This window comes from Pyxicephalus adspersus, chromosome 3, assembly GCF_032062135.1.
Source record: "Pyxicephalus adspersus chromosome 3, UCB_Pads_2.0, whole genome shotgun sequence".
NCBI classification, from domain to species: Eukaryota; Metazoa; Chordata; class Amphibia; order Anura; family Pyxicephalidae; genus Pyxicephalus; species Pyxicephalus adspersus.
This window is the reverse complement of record NC_092860.1, coordinates 38,635,152-38,650,951: the sequence shown is the minus strand read 5'-3', so window position 1 is coordinate 38,650,951 and position 15,800 is coordinate 38,635,152. Positions and strand designations below refer to the sequence as shown.

At 34.3% G+C, this 15,800-nt stretch overlaps 1 protein-coding gene across 6 annotated transcripts in view; it reads left to right on the top strand.

Moving 5' to 3' along the window:
- NFIB (nuclear factor I B) overlaps window positions 1-15,800 on the top strand; it is a 181,117-nt gene that overhangs the window by 153,719 nt on the left and 11,598 nt on the right. For all 6 annotated transcript variants that reach the window (XM_072404290.1, XM_072404289.1, XM_072404292.1 and 3 more), the window contains 2 exons: window positions 1,632-1,770; window positions 4,068-4,150. In XM_072404290.1, coding sequence (XP_072260391.1) covers window positions 1,632-1,770; window positions 4,068-4,150 — 222 coding nt within the window. The remainder of the gene's footprint in view (window positions 1-1,631; window positions 1,771-4,067; window positions 4,151-15,800) is intronic.

Here is a 15,800-nt window from a genome sequence, read left to right as displayed (position 1 = left end):
TGATACTAGTGGTATTAGTGCCTATGTAAACAAAATGTAGAATAATATCTTTTGGAGGTTCATTATGTTGTTCAAACATCTTAAAAGCTTATAAAAAAGATTATAGTAACATTGTCATTAGAAAAACATATCTTAATCTGCACTTTGCCCTTTTTTCTAAACATAATTTCTTCCAATGCTTGTAGTGATTTTCTATGTGTTTGAATGGCTCTATTGTAAGGAAATTCTATGTAGCTGGTATAGCCTTCTCTATTGTTTTGTCTTGTGTGACAGTTTCAATAGACACATTAACAACTGCTGCTAGTCTGGCTGACAGTGTGTATGGTTACAACTTTCCCTCTGTTCAGTTTTAACTCTTCTATTTTACTCTTGAATGTCACTTCAATTCATTTCTTTTAGAAGAGATTTCATTATTCTTCCCAGGCTAGGATTAAGCTTCTGGGCATAAATTTCAAGATGTGAAAGCTGTAAATCTGTTGATTTCAGAAATTGGCTATTAAGTTGTTAATTGTGATGGTTTTTAATAGACAAGCATATTAATCTTATAAAGAATCTTTACATTATTGCTGAGGGGACTATTTTATTAAGTCTGGCATACTTGAAGACAAGTTATGGAATAAAACGAAACTGACAGTTTTAAACATTTATACCCTGTATACTCTGTGTAGTTTTCTGTGTAATCTGGACAAAGCATTGAGGTTTTGCAAGTCTGCCCACACAGGTAGAGTCCCAAAATACCACATGCAAGCTATATAAATCAGTTCATGTTTGATCTGATAGCATGCGAAAACATGGTTAGGCTACATTCACGCCTAAAAGAACTCCCAGGATAATGATGTCATCTTCCACAGGGGGACTGCAGCAATCGTAAATTTCTTATACAAATTACAAGGACTACTCAGAATTCTGAGACTACTCAGTGTTGTTGTGCAGTGTGTTATACAAAATATAGTCTGGGAGAGTTTTACATCATCGATTACGGCCCACAAAAGCGATCAGTAATGCAGAAAAAAGATAGTAGTGTAATTTATGATATTTTAAATTTCGTTGTTTTTAATGACAAGTTTGAAAACAGCTGATACTAGTGTATTTTCATAGAGCATGGACATGTCTATAGAATTATCTTACTATATTTGTTTGTTATATCTCTGCCCAGATGTAGAAAAAAATAAATCTCTTTTTTTGCATAGAGTTGGAATGTTGTACCCATTTGTAACAGACTGCAGCCTAGATAAGTCAGTGTTATACCTAATTAGAATATATAATGGTAGACACACATTTTAAAATCTAATATGACTTTATAGACAACTTCCACTGCACAAATATGTATGATCTCTATGACAGAAAGCAGCAGGGAACTTAACTTTGGTAACGTTATTCCTAAAGGTAAATACATCTACAGACCTGAGGCGAAATGTGTAGAACACTGAAATAACTTGATCACAGGCATCCAGGGAGCTTGTGATGAGAGCTGAAAGAACGGTGGCTCAAGACCTGTTCAATGAAATAGTGATAACAGTGAATGTTCTAGTCTTTCTTGTTAAAATAATCTCTTTGATTAATGCTGAATTACCTGCATAATAAGTGACAGTTCATACTTATGTATTCTATTCATTATCATTTTATTACAGCCCAACAGCAGCGGGCAAGTCGTTGGGAAGGTGCCTGGCCACTTCACTCAAGTGTTGGCTCCATCACCCCATCATGGTGCAGTTAGACCTGTGACACTAACAATGACTGACACAAAGCCTATCACTACATCCACTGAAGGTAAGGCAAATTCATGCACAAGTAACTGTTATCAGCCAATTTATATATGAAACTTGTAGGTTTTAGGATGGTACAGACTTTTAACCTGAGTTATGTAAATATTACCAAATTAACAAATACATAAATGGTTCCCTAATTCAAAATCAGTAACAGGGAAACCAATGGGACTTTCTATTTTATATGTATAAAATACCCTTAACAAAACATTGATTTAGGTAATTGTTAAACTTCCAGCCAACCAGTAGCATAGCTAAAAGTAACTGTCTGTAAAACCTGAAAAATCTGTACCTGGTCCATTTATGGTCCTTTTTAGTGAAATGTCATAGATTCTGTACCCTAACCCTGAAGGTGGCTGTACATTTGGTTGTAACCATTAGATTAGTAAATAGCTTATTATATTTTATGTTGTGATCAAAGCTTCTGGCTTTTAAAAGTCCTTATAATCCTTCCCACAGATTAGAGAGAAGTCCTCTTTCTATGGAAAAAAAAGTATTTCACATTTATTCACAGATGAAACCTGTTAGATAACTTGGAGAGAATATTGTAGAAAGTCCTGGCTTTTGGAAAACTTTTCACCTCCTGTAATTTTGAATATGACATCTGCCGATCTGTAGCCAGTCTACCCATATTTTTACATATCCCGTATGAACATGGACATTCACATATCATCAGAGGCAGCCAAATGGAGAAGATTAATCTAGGAGTTGATGAGCTCACTGTGCAAACCAATAGGTAGTTTAAAGAAGATTGGACATTTGTGCTTTAATTTACCACAAGGCTAAAAAAAATAGATTCAATCAGGCCATTTTAGGCATGTTGATCATCTGGCATCTGTACATTTGTCCAATTCTTTATTACATATAATCTGTAAAGATTACGTCATCATGTTGACTATAACAAATCAGAATAATAGTTACGTAGTTCTTAGTAACACGTATATACTTGAATACTATGAATTTTTAAAGTTTTACATTTTTTTTTACACTTTTGCAGAAAGAAGCTGCACATTACTTTCACTTAGTACTGCATTCAGTGCTGGGAATGAGATTCAAAAAGAGCAGCTGAGGTGGAAACTCATAGGAAAACCAGAACATGTTCTAAGTAGGGGCCAGGACTGGTGTTTAGGACCCTTGCATCTCAGCAATGATTTTTTCAAAAAGTGGGGTTCACAAAAGGCTGCATGTCTTAGATGTAGTCATGCAGACTTTTTCAACTGAGGATCCAGCTGGGAATCACTTAGTTCTGTATTGGTTGGTCTGGAATGCCAATTTCTGACACCCATACTATTGTCCTTCTGACAGATGACCAGCACTATTGTTTGTCTGCACAGTTCATAAGGATGCATGCTAGACCAATACATGCATATATATGATTGTTTCTATCAATCTATTAAGTGGTTTGCAATTACCCATGTCCATATGTTTTCAAATTCTGAGGAAATATTATCACTTATTTTCTATATAAATTATGAGCAGGCATACCTAAATAAGAAAAAGGCTTATTTGCCGGTGTGAAGCCATCACTTAGAGATCCCGTGTTTATTTTGCCTAACTAACTATAACTGATGTTAATTATTCCAGTTTATAATAATACTTTCCTTTTTTTTTTGTATGATTTAGTTACCTTTGAGGAATGCATAAAAATGCATGCATCATAAACCATGTAGTCCAAAATATGAAAGAAGATTAGAGTAGCATCAATTGATAAGCTAAACTCTTCTAATTGAAGTTTCCCTGAGGATATAAGATGATAAAATACATGCCGACTACAAGTATAGCCGATTCCTGATTATAGGGATTTATTATGATCCCTGTAACTTGATTACTTATAATTTGATAGTATACTTATAACGGTGTAAATAATGGTGATTGAATCAATACCATTAGGTTGTTAATTGTTTTGTGCAGATATATTATCATAGGAGAACCTGATGATATATTATCATAGGAGAACCTGGGTGATACAGCAAAACCAGGAATTAATCTGATCATAGATTCAAATCATTTTCTAACTAATAGCAAATTATTTTTTTAAGGAATTTATTCCAGGTTTGCTGGATCACCCTGGTTTACATACAATATTTAATTTCTCCATTATTGGAGAGCTTTAATAAATTGGGCCTATTATGTAAATCAAAATGCTTGGTACACCCTAAATTGAATTGTCAGTTATAGATGGTCCAGCCCTTTAATCTTTTAGTTTTAGAACAAGTCATTCATTTGTACAATATGTTCAGTATATTGTTTTTTCCTTATGGTTTAACTTTATTTTCAATGTCTGCATTTCTTTTTTCACAGCCTACACAGCCTCTGGCACATCACAAGCCAACCGATATGTGGGACTAAGCCCAAGAGATCCAGCCTTCCTACACCAGCAACAGGTGGGCTGTTTTCATATCAGGTGTAATGACTCTGAGATGCCTGGGATAGTGTCATAAAAGCCTGCATGCTGCCACTCATAGCTTGGATTAAAATAGGATCCCACTGTTCACTGATCATGACTGGGCATGCCAAATCTCAACACATTTAATTGAAAAGTGACATCATAAAAATGTTTCCCTAAGGAAAACTAACAAGCCGAATTTATTGGTTTAATTGGTTTAATTCTATTAAAAGAACACAAAACAAATCCTAAGTCATAAAATGTACTACAAGGAGTAGTAGCAAATGGTTAGTTTTACATATTACAAATGTGGACCAAATCTACAAAACACCATATGAGACACCATATGAGGTCATTTCACTCTGATACAGCTGTGCATCCTAAAAAATATTTTAAATACTTGTGTGGCAAGAGGCGTACAGTACTTAAATTATACAACCTATTTTATTTTAAAGGTGACTGTGTACACTCTGGAATTTATCTGTCCTTTCCTTTATTTACATTTCTAGTTGTGATGGTAAAGTTCCAGGACGGTATCACACATGTAATGGGGGAGGCCATAAAAAGCATGCAATTTCACTGAATTATGCATTTTACTAGAACAGGACATCTTTAAAAAATTAATAAAATAAACAGCTATATATATATATAATGTATTTTAAATCATTTGATATAAAGGAGTCATTTAAAACATTCAGTTTCTTACAGCTATATTCAAAGTTACAGACTTCAGTTGTCAACTGGAATATGGACATTTTAAACTACTTGGTGCTGATGTGCAGCACTGGCTTTTTACCCAGATGCATACCTATGGACACCAATAACCTTTTCTTTATTTAAACTATAAAGCAAAGCTATTTGTTTCATACATTACTAGGTATAATTTTTCACTTTTCATGGACCTTGAAACAGAAAGTTTTGGTTCAGTTCATTTACCTATTATGCGTTTTTGTAATCAGTGTTCTGATTAAAAAAAAAAGGTTTTTTAACTTTCTGTTTGGATTTCTAGCTTAGAATTAACCTGACCTATAAATGTCTAACGCTATTACAATGAGGTGCTAATCTCTAAATCCATTTTCTGTTTCAATGTAGAATAAATAATATCATTTTTAAATCCTGCCCGTAGAACATGGGCCTCTTTTTTTGAATGTCTGAGCCTCTACTTCCAATTGAGGCTCCAACATTTTTTCTTAGCAACAATTTATCATTACATATATTTTGCTATTCCTATACTATCATTTCTTTTATTTAAATTATTTATTATTTAGTAAAGTAATAATAAAGCATGTTAAAGACCAGTGGTCTCTTAACCATAATAAATGTATCGCAAAAGCTGCTTTACCTAAGATAGGTTCTATGCACTCCACGGTATATTATCCATACCACTGAGACATTTTGATTCCAACATATTTAGAGAATGAACCCATTTTGCTAGTTAGTACTTATTGTAAGACTATTAAATATATTTTATTATTCTTAATTGGGGTTGTTCTAACTGCCAAAAGAAACTTTAGGGACAAATTCCCAGAAAATGAAAATTCAACAACATAGGCCTTGACACCTTCACTCTCACCAAGTCCAGAAGGGTCCATACAGCCCACAAAATAAACTTTGTAACCAAAATTGTTTTTGTTATGGTTGTTCTTGCCCTCATAGTGTCTAAACTGAAGCAATGCAACCTTTTTATTATTCTCTGCTTGATTTTAACCACCACCCCCCGGACCCATATGTAATCTGCTGAGCTGGCTGATAATTTAAAACTACTATCAAGCTTAATTAAGTACAGAATTATATCTGGCTTTAACACAGTTACTGAGATTCTGAAAAATTTCCTGTCATCCCAGTTATAACCTTTGAGAAATCTATTTTGTTCTGGATCAATAATGCTTTAGAAAATCGGTGTATTTCTTGCAGCACTAATATCAATGGCAGTTTAGGTGCTCTTTATTTAAGATAGGATGTTTCTATTCTACATGGTAATGGGATACCTAATAGGGAAATGGTTGCAGCAGCAACTTTTGCAAAGTTTCCACTAAGTAAAGGTTTCTTAAAACAAATATATAGTATAAATAAAGTTTATACTTTAATCCTGACCAGAAGACATGTAGTAATTAGTTCTGTGTTAATAACATGGACTGCTGAAGGCCTATTCACACAAACTTTTGCTTTCATTTGGCCTGATTTATTAACACTCTCCAAGACTAGAGAAGATAGATTATCATTGGAGAACCTGGGTATCTCCCTTGGTTTAGATATAGTGGCTACAAAACGATACAGAACAATGTACGGATTGAGGCAACCCATTTTCATTTTTTTATCAGTAAATAAGATTATACAGTTATTACAGAACAAAGTGAACTGGAAGAGGTCATTTCGGTTAGTCCCAAGCATCTAGTTTTTATCACCGTGATAAACAATAAAAGTTTAAAGCAGGAAAAATGGCTGTGGAATGCCAGAACCCCACTGTAACACCAGATTGTGCTTTAAAATGTCGGAGGAAGTGAGGTGAAAATTTGGGAGTTCAGTCTTGATATGGGGCTGCATACTTTTCATACATATATTAGCCACTAAAAATTTTTTACCAGGTTTATTTTGTTGCTGGAGCCTGACTTTTCCTGACTGAAGGGCTGTGCTCTATCCACTACCCAAAGCAAAAGTGGGCGTCCAAAACTTCAAAATAAATCAGGGAGGGGCACAGAAAAAGTTCTGCCTAGCATCTGCGCTTAGGATGAACCTTTCCTTGTTTAGGTTTGAACTGGCATTCAGATTCACTTAGGTTCTTCATTTATAAAAAAAAAAAATTGAGCAGATGTAACAGAATTAATGGCAAAGAAGCCACATTTTAATATAGAAAAAAGTTATAAAGCTGAATAACCAGTATGGTGCCAGAGCATGAGATTTCAAATTAATTCTTCTAAATAGAAACTAATATATGTGCCTCATTAGTAGATTATTCATTGCTAAATTTGATGCATTTCAGTTCTTACAATAGTTTGTATTCACCTAAACCTTATAAAAATTCAGAAAAATGAATACCTGAAATTGTATTGTCATTAATGTAAAAATGCATAAAAAGCAAACACAACGTGCTTTAATTAGTTTGTCACTGTAAAGCTTGCCCTATGCGGCAAAACTAAAGTGAGATTGATTTACTGTGTCCTTGCTCTGCTTGGTAAAGATTTAAAAGATTCTTCTCTGATGGTGGCAGGTTTTAAATGCATTTCATTTAAAACATCCCATGATGAATGAAAGCGAGAAGCAAGAGGTACATGAAATGTGCACAATCAATCATTTTATATTAGCTCAGAGAACTTCTAAATTAAGCAGAGGATGATTTTAGCAATGGTAAAGCCTTTTAGGCAGCCTGCAACCCCTTTTAATACACAGTGACCCTTCTAAAAGAAATACTATCATAGGTACATTAAAAATATCATAAGATATGGGGGATAGAGTATATTAAAAAATGTATGCCTGAAAAATAAAGTTATATCAGACACTGAATAGAATTGTTAAAGTAAGAAAAAAGAAAAGTAAATATTACACAAAATATACCATGCAATACTTTGCCAGAATTGCAAAAATAAACAACATTTTTACTTTTTTTGGATTCATTTTGATTACTGTTTTAATTACATGACAAAAAACGTTGCATTCATTATAGCAGTGATATTTAGTGTTTGATTACATTATCCCTAATTTTTAAAGCCATTGCAAATCTAGTTTAAAGTTGAGGGGGAATCAGAATTATTGGTAAATTTCCCCACCAATCTGCCTTCCTTTTTTCTTTCCTTTGTAAACCAATTAGGCAGCTTTTATTAAATTTTAGAAATATATAAAATGCATTCCTTTACTTTAGATACCATCCCAGCTATCTCTTTCTTTAGGCACATTCACAGATATTTATAGTGTATGTACCGTGTTACTGCATTACAGCAGAGTCAGCGGTAAAATATGCTATGTGTAATTAGCCAAGATGTTTAAACCAGTTCATTTTATTCATATTACTAATAATTACTTCATAATCACATTATTTTGAACAAGATTTACCAAAATTTCAGTGAATTGGTCAAAATTTTCTATAATACAGTAAATATTTAATTGTTCACAGTTGAGAAGAATCCTAGGTGGGTTTCATATGTTACCATGTATATTATGGTAGATTAGAATGCATTAACACAAATATTTACTAAAGGATATTAGGCTGCTCACTTAGCAAAGATTTCAAAGTGAGTTTTTACCATATTCACAAAGCATACAAGTTAACTAACCATTTCAGAGTCATGGTGGATACAGAGATTTCTATTCGGGTGTATATTTTGCTTTATGTCATTTTAAGTGTGCTTTAATTAAGGTGTTTTTATGAAGTGTTGAAAGGAGATATTGATGTTTACTGTTGAAGAACATGATTGCCTTTAAAGTCTTGGTCTTACAACTTTTTCCTTTCTTTAAATGTTCATGCCTTTTAAATTGCGGAGATAGCACAAACTGAAATAGAAAGTGCACCTAAAAGAGCTAAGACAGTCTAAGCAGGCCATATATCTAGTTACTATGTGTAGCAGAAGCCTTTAGAAATTGGTAAAAACATTTATGTCCCCCCTGAGTGAGGTGAATCCTTTATTATTAGCATCTCACATGCTTCCCCTCCCAGATACTGTAAATTAGAGTTTGAGGGTTAAGCCAGCAGAGTTCAGTCCAGAAAGCAATGGGCAAGTATAGGTTTAGCTACATGCTGATTGACCAACTATAGCCTTACAAATCAGCAACAAAAATGCTGCTATCAACACCCCGATAAAGACTTGTTTTATTGTATGTTGTCTTTCCACTGTATTGGACAAGACGACAAAAGGGTGGCAATGCTGCTTTGTCATAGCTGCATTAAGTGGACTTCACTGGCAGACTTCCAAAGATGGCACCTACACTTTTAGAGGAGTTTTAGAGGAGGCCTGGGAAAGCTGGTTAGTCAATATTTTGTATTGTTTATATTTATATATAATTATGTATATCAACTCAGTTAAACTATTTTTGTTTGTGATTATTTTTGTTTGTAATACATACCTTAGGCTGGGTCTACATGAACGGTTTTAAAAACGCATAGAAACGTTCCTACCACGTTTATATACGTTTTTATGCACTTTTACAAGCATTTTAAAGCTTGACTTTAAACTTTTACTTTAAAGCTTGACTTAAAAAACTTTTATAAACGCCCATGACACGTTTTACCACAAATTGCCACGATTTTTCATAGGCGTTTATAAAAGGTTTAAAAGGCTTTAATGTTAAATTATTTTATTAAATGTGTGTGTTTGTGTAACTAAACTTATATTTTTACAGGTTATCCCAATGACAGGATCATTCCCACGGCTGCAATCATGACCTGAGCACAGCCATGGGACTCCTCCTGACGGTGAGGGATCCCTGGGGACTAGGGTTAAATGAGGACAAGGCTCTTGGCTGAGGTTTTCCGTTTTTCAGCCATTCAGCAATAGACTTGAATGGGGTGACTTGTCCTCATTCATCTCTAGTACTCTGTGATTGGCTGAGAAATAGAAAACCCTGATGACAGCTCAAGCATCATCAAGATTTCCCTTTCCTCAGCCAATCAGGGAGCAGAGCAATCAGCGTAGCTCTGCTATGCTGACAGTTCTGCTCCCCTGATTGCTCCCACAGCCCTAGAGGAGCTGTAGTATGTGCTACAGATACAGAACACATGTCACAACTCCTCTGTGAGTAATAGGGTTTTATGTATCCCTGTACTCATTCCCCAGGGTGGGGTGGTTGAGACCTGGGAGTCTCCTTATTAAAGGGGGCTTCCAAAGTCCTGCTAAAAACGCTTATAAAATCCCCCATTGTTTTCAATAGAAGCTTTCATAAAAAAGCTTAAAAACGCTTGTAAAAGCCTCCATTGGGATCAAGCGGTTTCCTGCGTTTTTGGGCGTTTTCCCCGCGTTTACCCTGCGTTTTATTTTTGCAAGCAACGTTTAGGATAAAGCTCATAAACGTGCCTGAAGGAGATTAGCCCATTGGAATGCATGGGGATTTAAAACATGGGCTTTAAAAGCCTCAGGTTAAATGCTGGGGAAGCAGTCCATGTAGACTAAGCCTTAGTCAGATTTCACATCTGTTTGCAGGGATTAGGGATCAGCTACAGGTCTGTAATGTCAAGAGGTTAACTTCATTTGTGATCCTTTGCACTATAACTTTTAGTAAATAAATGTCACATCAAGATCAGCTCTAACACTCTCTTGTATAAGATATCACTATTTTAGGCAGCTGTCACTAAAAGTAGATTTTGTTTTCTTTTAGATTTTTTTATTTAGCATACAACACAATGAAGGAGTCAGGCTAATATTATGCCCACAAGAAATCGTTATCTGCATTCCTTTTTCATAGGAATAACAATTAAAATTTCAGGAGTGACATTTACAATGTGCAGTACTTAAGTCAGGTGGTTTACACAGCTAAGCTTTCTCATCAAGAACGTGGAAAAGTTGCTTTTGGGAAAATACTTGCTAATATAATTGGTGATGCTATTTTGCATGTATCTGGTGTGGAAAGCCCAAGACAGCATTGGAGATAGATATATTGTAACACCAGTATTTTTGGGACAAGGAATTAATTTGTAATATTACCAATTGTACTGCAAAAAACAAAAAATATAAGGGAAAGGTTTTCTTACCAGGTGCATCCTTTTATTACTCCAGTTTGTAGTAAGCAAACAGAAAACCTTCCCTGTTCCTTGTACTATCTCATACTGATGAGTGCAAAACATATCGATTGCTGTAACCTATTTTCAATCTGTTTAAGAGGGCAGCTGACAGCTATAGAGTGGAGCCCAAATGGCCTAATTTACAGAACTTCTCCACTTAGTCAGGAAACAAGCCATCAACACTGTAGAAGCTCTCATTGTGTCTCTTTTTGTTAATGACAGTTTGACGTAAAATCATGACACGTGACTGCCATGTCAGTATGAAAATGGATAAGAGGTCACATTACACATATGTAGGATGGAAAGGAAACACATTTAGAGGAAGTCTGACTACAAAATGGCATTATACAAACATTTCATTTAAAGAGATTAGATCACACAACTGAATCAACAGCATAAGACAAGCTTGTATGCGTGCAGAAAATGTGCTTTGTAATTGTTGGTCAAATCTATCAGTGTCACCTGTTTAGCATCCAAGTTTTCTGTCTTATGGTAAGCAGGGTCTGTGGGCCTACTTGTTAAAACAATGGCTTTCCATTTTTTTTTGTTATGTTGTAGATAACAAGGCCTGTACGTACAGGAAATAAGTGCTGAATAAACTAAGATAATAGTGGGACAGATTAAGATTATATGCCTGTATGTAATACTGTTTTACAATTTCGACAATTGAACATTGTTGCAGTGTCTTAATTATCCATGTGTTGGAGTGTAACTAGAGAGTAGATTTTACATCCAGCCAGGAAATGGATCCCGTTGTGACAAAACATAAATGGACCTTAACCCTATAACCCATGGCTGCTTGCTGGTAAATTACAGATAGTCTCAAAGCAGTTTAAATGTTACACAAAAACACTGCTGCTGAAAAAAATCTTTATCTTGTCTGCTTCTTTTCATAGTTTGTAACATGCACCATAAAATTGCAAGCTAAAATATTACAGTAAATTATAGAGTCGATTGCCTAAAAAATTGTTCAATAATTTTTGACCAGACTTTGATGTTTGACAGTTTGTTGTTTTTGTTCATTGGTTTACATTGGATTCACCAAACAAACCTTCAGCGGTAAAGTAGAAGACCCATCTTTTTTTAAAAGATGTCTACTAACCACACGTTTTTAAAAAAAAAAAAGCACATTGGTCAAAGAAGTAGTAGACCCTTCATTAAGAAAAAATACCAGCAGCAGAAGTCCCTTTCTTCTTTACACACCTTATAGCTGTTTGAAAAGTTGCAGATTGGAGGGTCACTCACCTTTGGCGCTGGAAATCTATTGGTATCACATCTTCCTTGACTAGATACCTTGAGACTTGAAATTAGAATGCGTTTTAATTGTGGTTCAAAAAGACTTCAATTAATTTTTCAATTTTCGATAGGTAAATAACCAATAATATTATGGATGTTTAATCAGAAGACCCTGACAGCTAAGTTTCCTGCTTATGCTGGTTTATTACAGTCAATATGAGGGAGGTCCATTCTGGTTGTTAAATAATTTTAATAATTTTTCAAAATTAAAATGTGTCCATAAGAAATTGTGTTTTTTGGTCTGCCTATAGTTCCAGTGTAAACATTAATTATGTTTTCCTTTTTGACTTCACCCCCATAGAACTGAACATTACAATTTATGTTATATTTACAAGTATCTGCATGGTAAATGCACAACGATTACATTCTCAAACATATCCAATGAATTTCATTATGTAGCACATATGACGTACACATGCCACATGTGCTGTTAATATGTTCTGAATGGATCAGAACATCTTGATACTTGCAGTTTTGTATTCTCCTCATTTTGAGTTTTCTACATCAAGTGTGATCACGTATATCCCACTGACAACATTGCATTCTTTTTTCATTTGCTGAAGGTATTGCATTTTTTTTGCACCTCAGTTCACAGAACAAAAGGAGTGGAACTCTGCTCACATTCTGCTCACACTGGATTCTGGCACTGACTCTAGAAATACAGACAATACACTAAGAAAAGTTTCATATAAAAAACCCATTTTAAAGTGTAAGAAGGCTATACAACTATGTTTATAAAAATAAGACATTATTATCACACGTGGAACATATTTTGGTATGATTTCCAAGGTGTGAAGAACATAAGGTTGTCAGTTCTAATAAATCTGTTATCACACCACAGCAGCTGGTAAGAAGTTAGAGCTGTATAAATTTCAAATATTCCAGCACATTATGACATTGGGTAAGTGGACAGTATTAGACTTCATTTCAACATTGTTGTTTATTGTTTGAATGTCAGATGGTGGATTATATCCTGCTTTCATATAGCTAGCAGCTGTTTTATTTTGTATAAGAAATATGCTGACATTCTTTCTACTTATGTTGTTGACTTTACACATGTGTTTAGTATAGATATTGCTTTTTTCCCCCATTGAATTAAATGTATCTATTGTATTTGACACTTCAAAATGACCCCTTTGGCCAGTAAAAATACTTTCCGCTTGCCTTTCATCATTAATCAGTTGCCCTCTGCTCTTTATCAGTAGTCTATTTTGGAGCAACTTTACAGCTTATAATGTGTGTTGTTAAAGGACTTTTTTAAGTTAGTTCTGTAGCCTGTTGAAAGAATACTACAGCTCCAAAATGATCTCATACTAAGTAAAATGATAAACTGTGTCCCATCTACTATAGCTTCCCTTAAAGTGTAGGTACTTTGTTTAAATGTTGACCAGGTTTTCTAAATGTAAAATTTTCTATAGAACCTTGAAACACTAATCACTGCTTGACTAAAACTGCAGTGATGGCTTAAATTGCTTCAAGAAGAGACTCAGTTACTAAAAAAAATCAAATAATGCTCAATAGTGCAAGTTGTACAAGTGGCATGTATTGGTGAACTCTTCCACATAATTTGAGCATTGTGTGATCATGCACAATTTAATTAGTACTTCATGTTGCTTGTGTAACTTACACTATAGGGATGTTATTTATCCTGTTTAGGGATTGATTGCTACTTAAAAATACCCAAAAAGTGAATTAAATACCAAAACTTCACTGTATATTGGCTTTCAGCTTTAGCCCTACATTGTGGACTAGTAAATATACAAACAACAAAAAATTAAGGAGAAATCATCAGTTATGAAGGGTTGGTATTGTCATAGTTAACTCCTATTTATTAATTCATTTTCAGCTCATTTCAGTTTAAATTTTAAAATTCATATTAAAATTTCTGGCTTAATGTAATATTTTTATTGCACTGTGTACAATATAATGATAGTGAAATGCACAAATGTTAGTCTTTTAAGAAAGTAGTTTTGGAAGGCTTTTGAATTTGAAAATAGTCTTGGCATGCTAACACATTTTTGCAGTACAGTAAAAAGTCTAGAAAATTTGTGTTAGTGTTTTTAATATTAAACTTTTACAAACCTTATGTCTACAACTGCATGTTTTAATGATGCTGTTTTTGTTTAACCTGCATGCCACAGACCAAACACTGACCAGATCATCTGCCTTCAGCAGCAGCTGTTTTGCACTTTCCCTAAAATTTAAGTTCTTTTATCATGTTTGATGACTAACAATTTCATTTTATCACAAGTTCAAATTTGCTATTAGGTGTACAGTATTATGCAACAAGGAAACTAATGAGGATTACGAAATTTCATGAAACAATCCAACTTTTTTTGGTGGACCTACAACAATTTACATAGCAGTCACGTGTATATTTGTGGTTTTTCAATATTCAGCAGGTCATTAAAGCCAGGTATTATGGTGATACTTTCTTTGTATTGGGAGTCTGCATGCTAGGTCTGTAGTAGGGTGATTATATTTATATACAAACTCTGATCATTTCCAATGTTTCTGGCAGCAGATATTCTTCTGTTCCTTAAGCTTGACCCATCATTTTGATGGACAGCGATCAATAGTGAAAGATGAGAGAAGGTCAGATTACCTATTGAGACTGTTCTCCGTTTGCCAAAAAAGCTCCCCACCTCACATTGGACATGAAAAAGACCTAGAATGCAGTACCTCATTTTCAGAAGTACCTCATTACCATTTTTGATGACAAAAAGTCCTGCACAGTTAAAGCCAAGACACCATGAAACTTATATTTGAGCTTTAGTGTTCCCAGCAGGGCTGAATTACTTTTATTTTTTGCCAAAGGTGAGATCTACTTTTCAAAATTGTATACCCAGACTTACTTTATCATACTAGAATACATTTGATGAGCAGATAAAAAAAAAATAGGTGCATAAAATAGATGCAACATTCAGTGCATCATAAAAAATGGCTTGTTACATTTAACACACTTCAACACATACAATAAATGTTAGGTAAATAAGGATAATGCATTTTGGCCCCTTCTGTGAACAAAATAACTTGCACATCAATTCAACATATAAAAATGTATGTTATGCCATGAAAAACTGGGGTTAACGTTAGCTCAGGTGCATTTAACCAAATACCCACTCACATGCAACACACATGATCTAAATCTATTTTAATTGAAAGACACTGGCATCTGCTGAAAAGCTAATCATCATTGGGTAGACTGATCCATGGATTGTATTTTTCTTTGCTGTTACACCTCAATCCTGCTCTAGGAAACAGCAAGCAACTAGTTGCTTCTTTGTTTCCGGACATGCAGATGTGAACACTAATTGAATGAAAGGCTATTGTCCATCTCAACCAGAAAACTTTTCGCATCCATTCTTTAATCTGCTCTAAGAAGATGAAACACAGAATTCATCTGACTGCTATGTAAAACTGTTTTCATAAATTAGTTCCATTACCTGTCATGTGTGGAAGTGCACTGATATTATTCAAATTAACTTATGTGTGCTGCTGCAGAGTTGCACATAAAACTGAACCATGAAATGATAATGCATAAGCTATTAAGGGAGTTACTACAGTGAAGAGTAAGATTACTCAAAGTTTTGTAACATTGCATGTATTCATTTAAATACTAAAAATCTGCAGTACTGCTGGATCC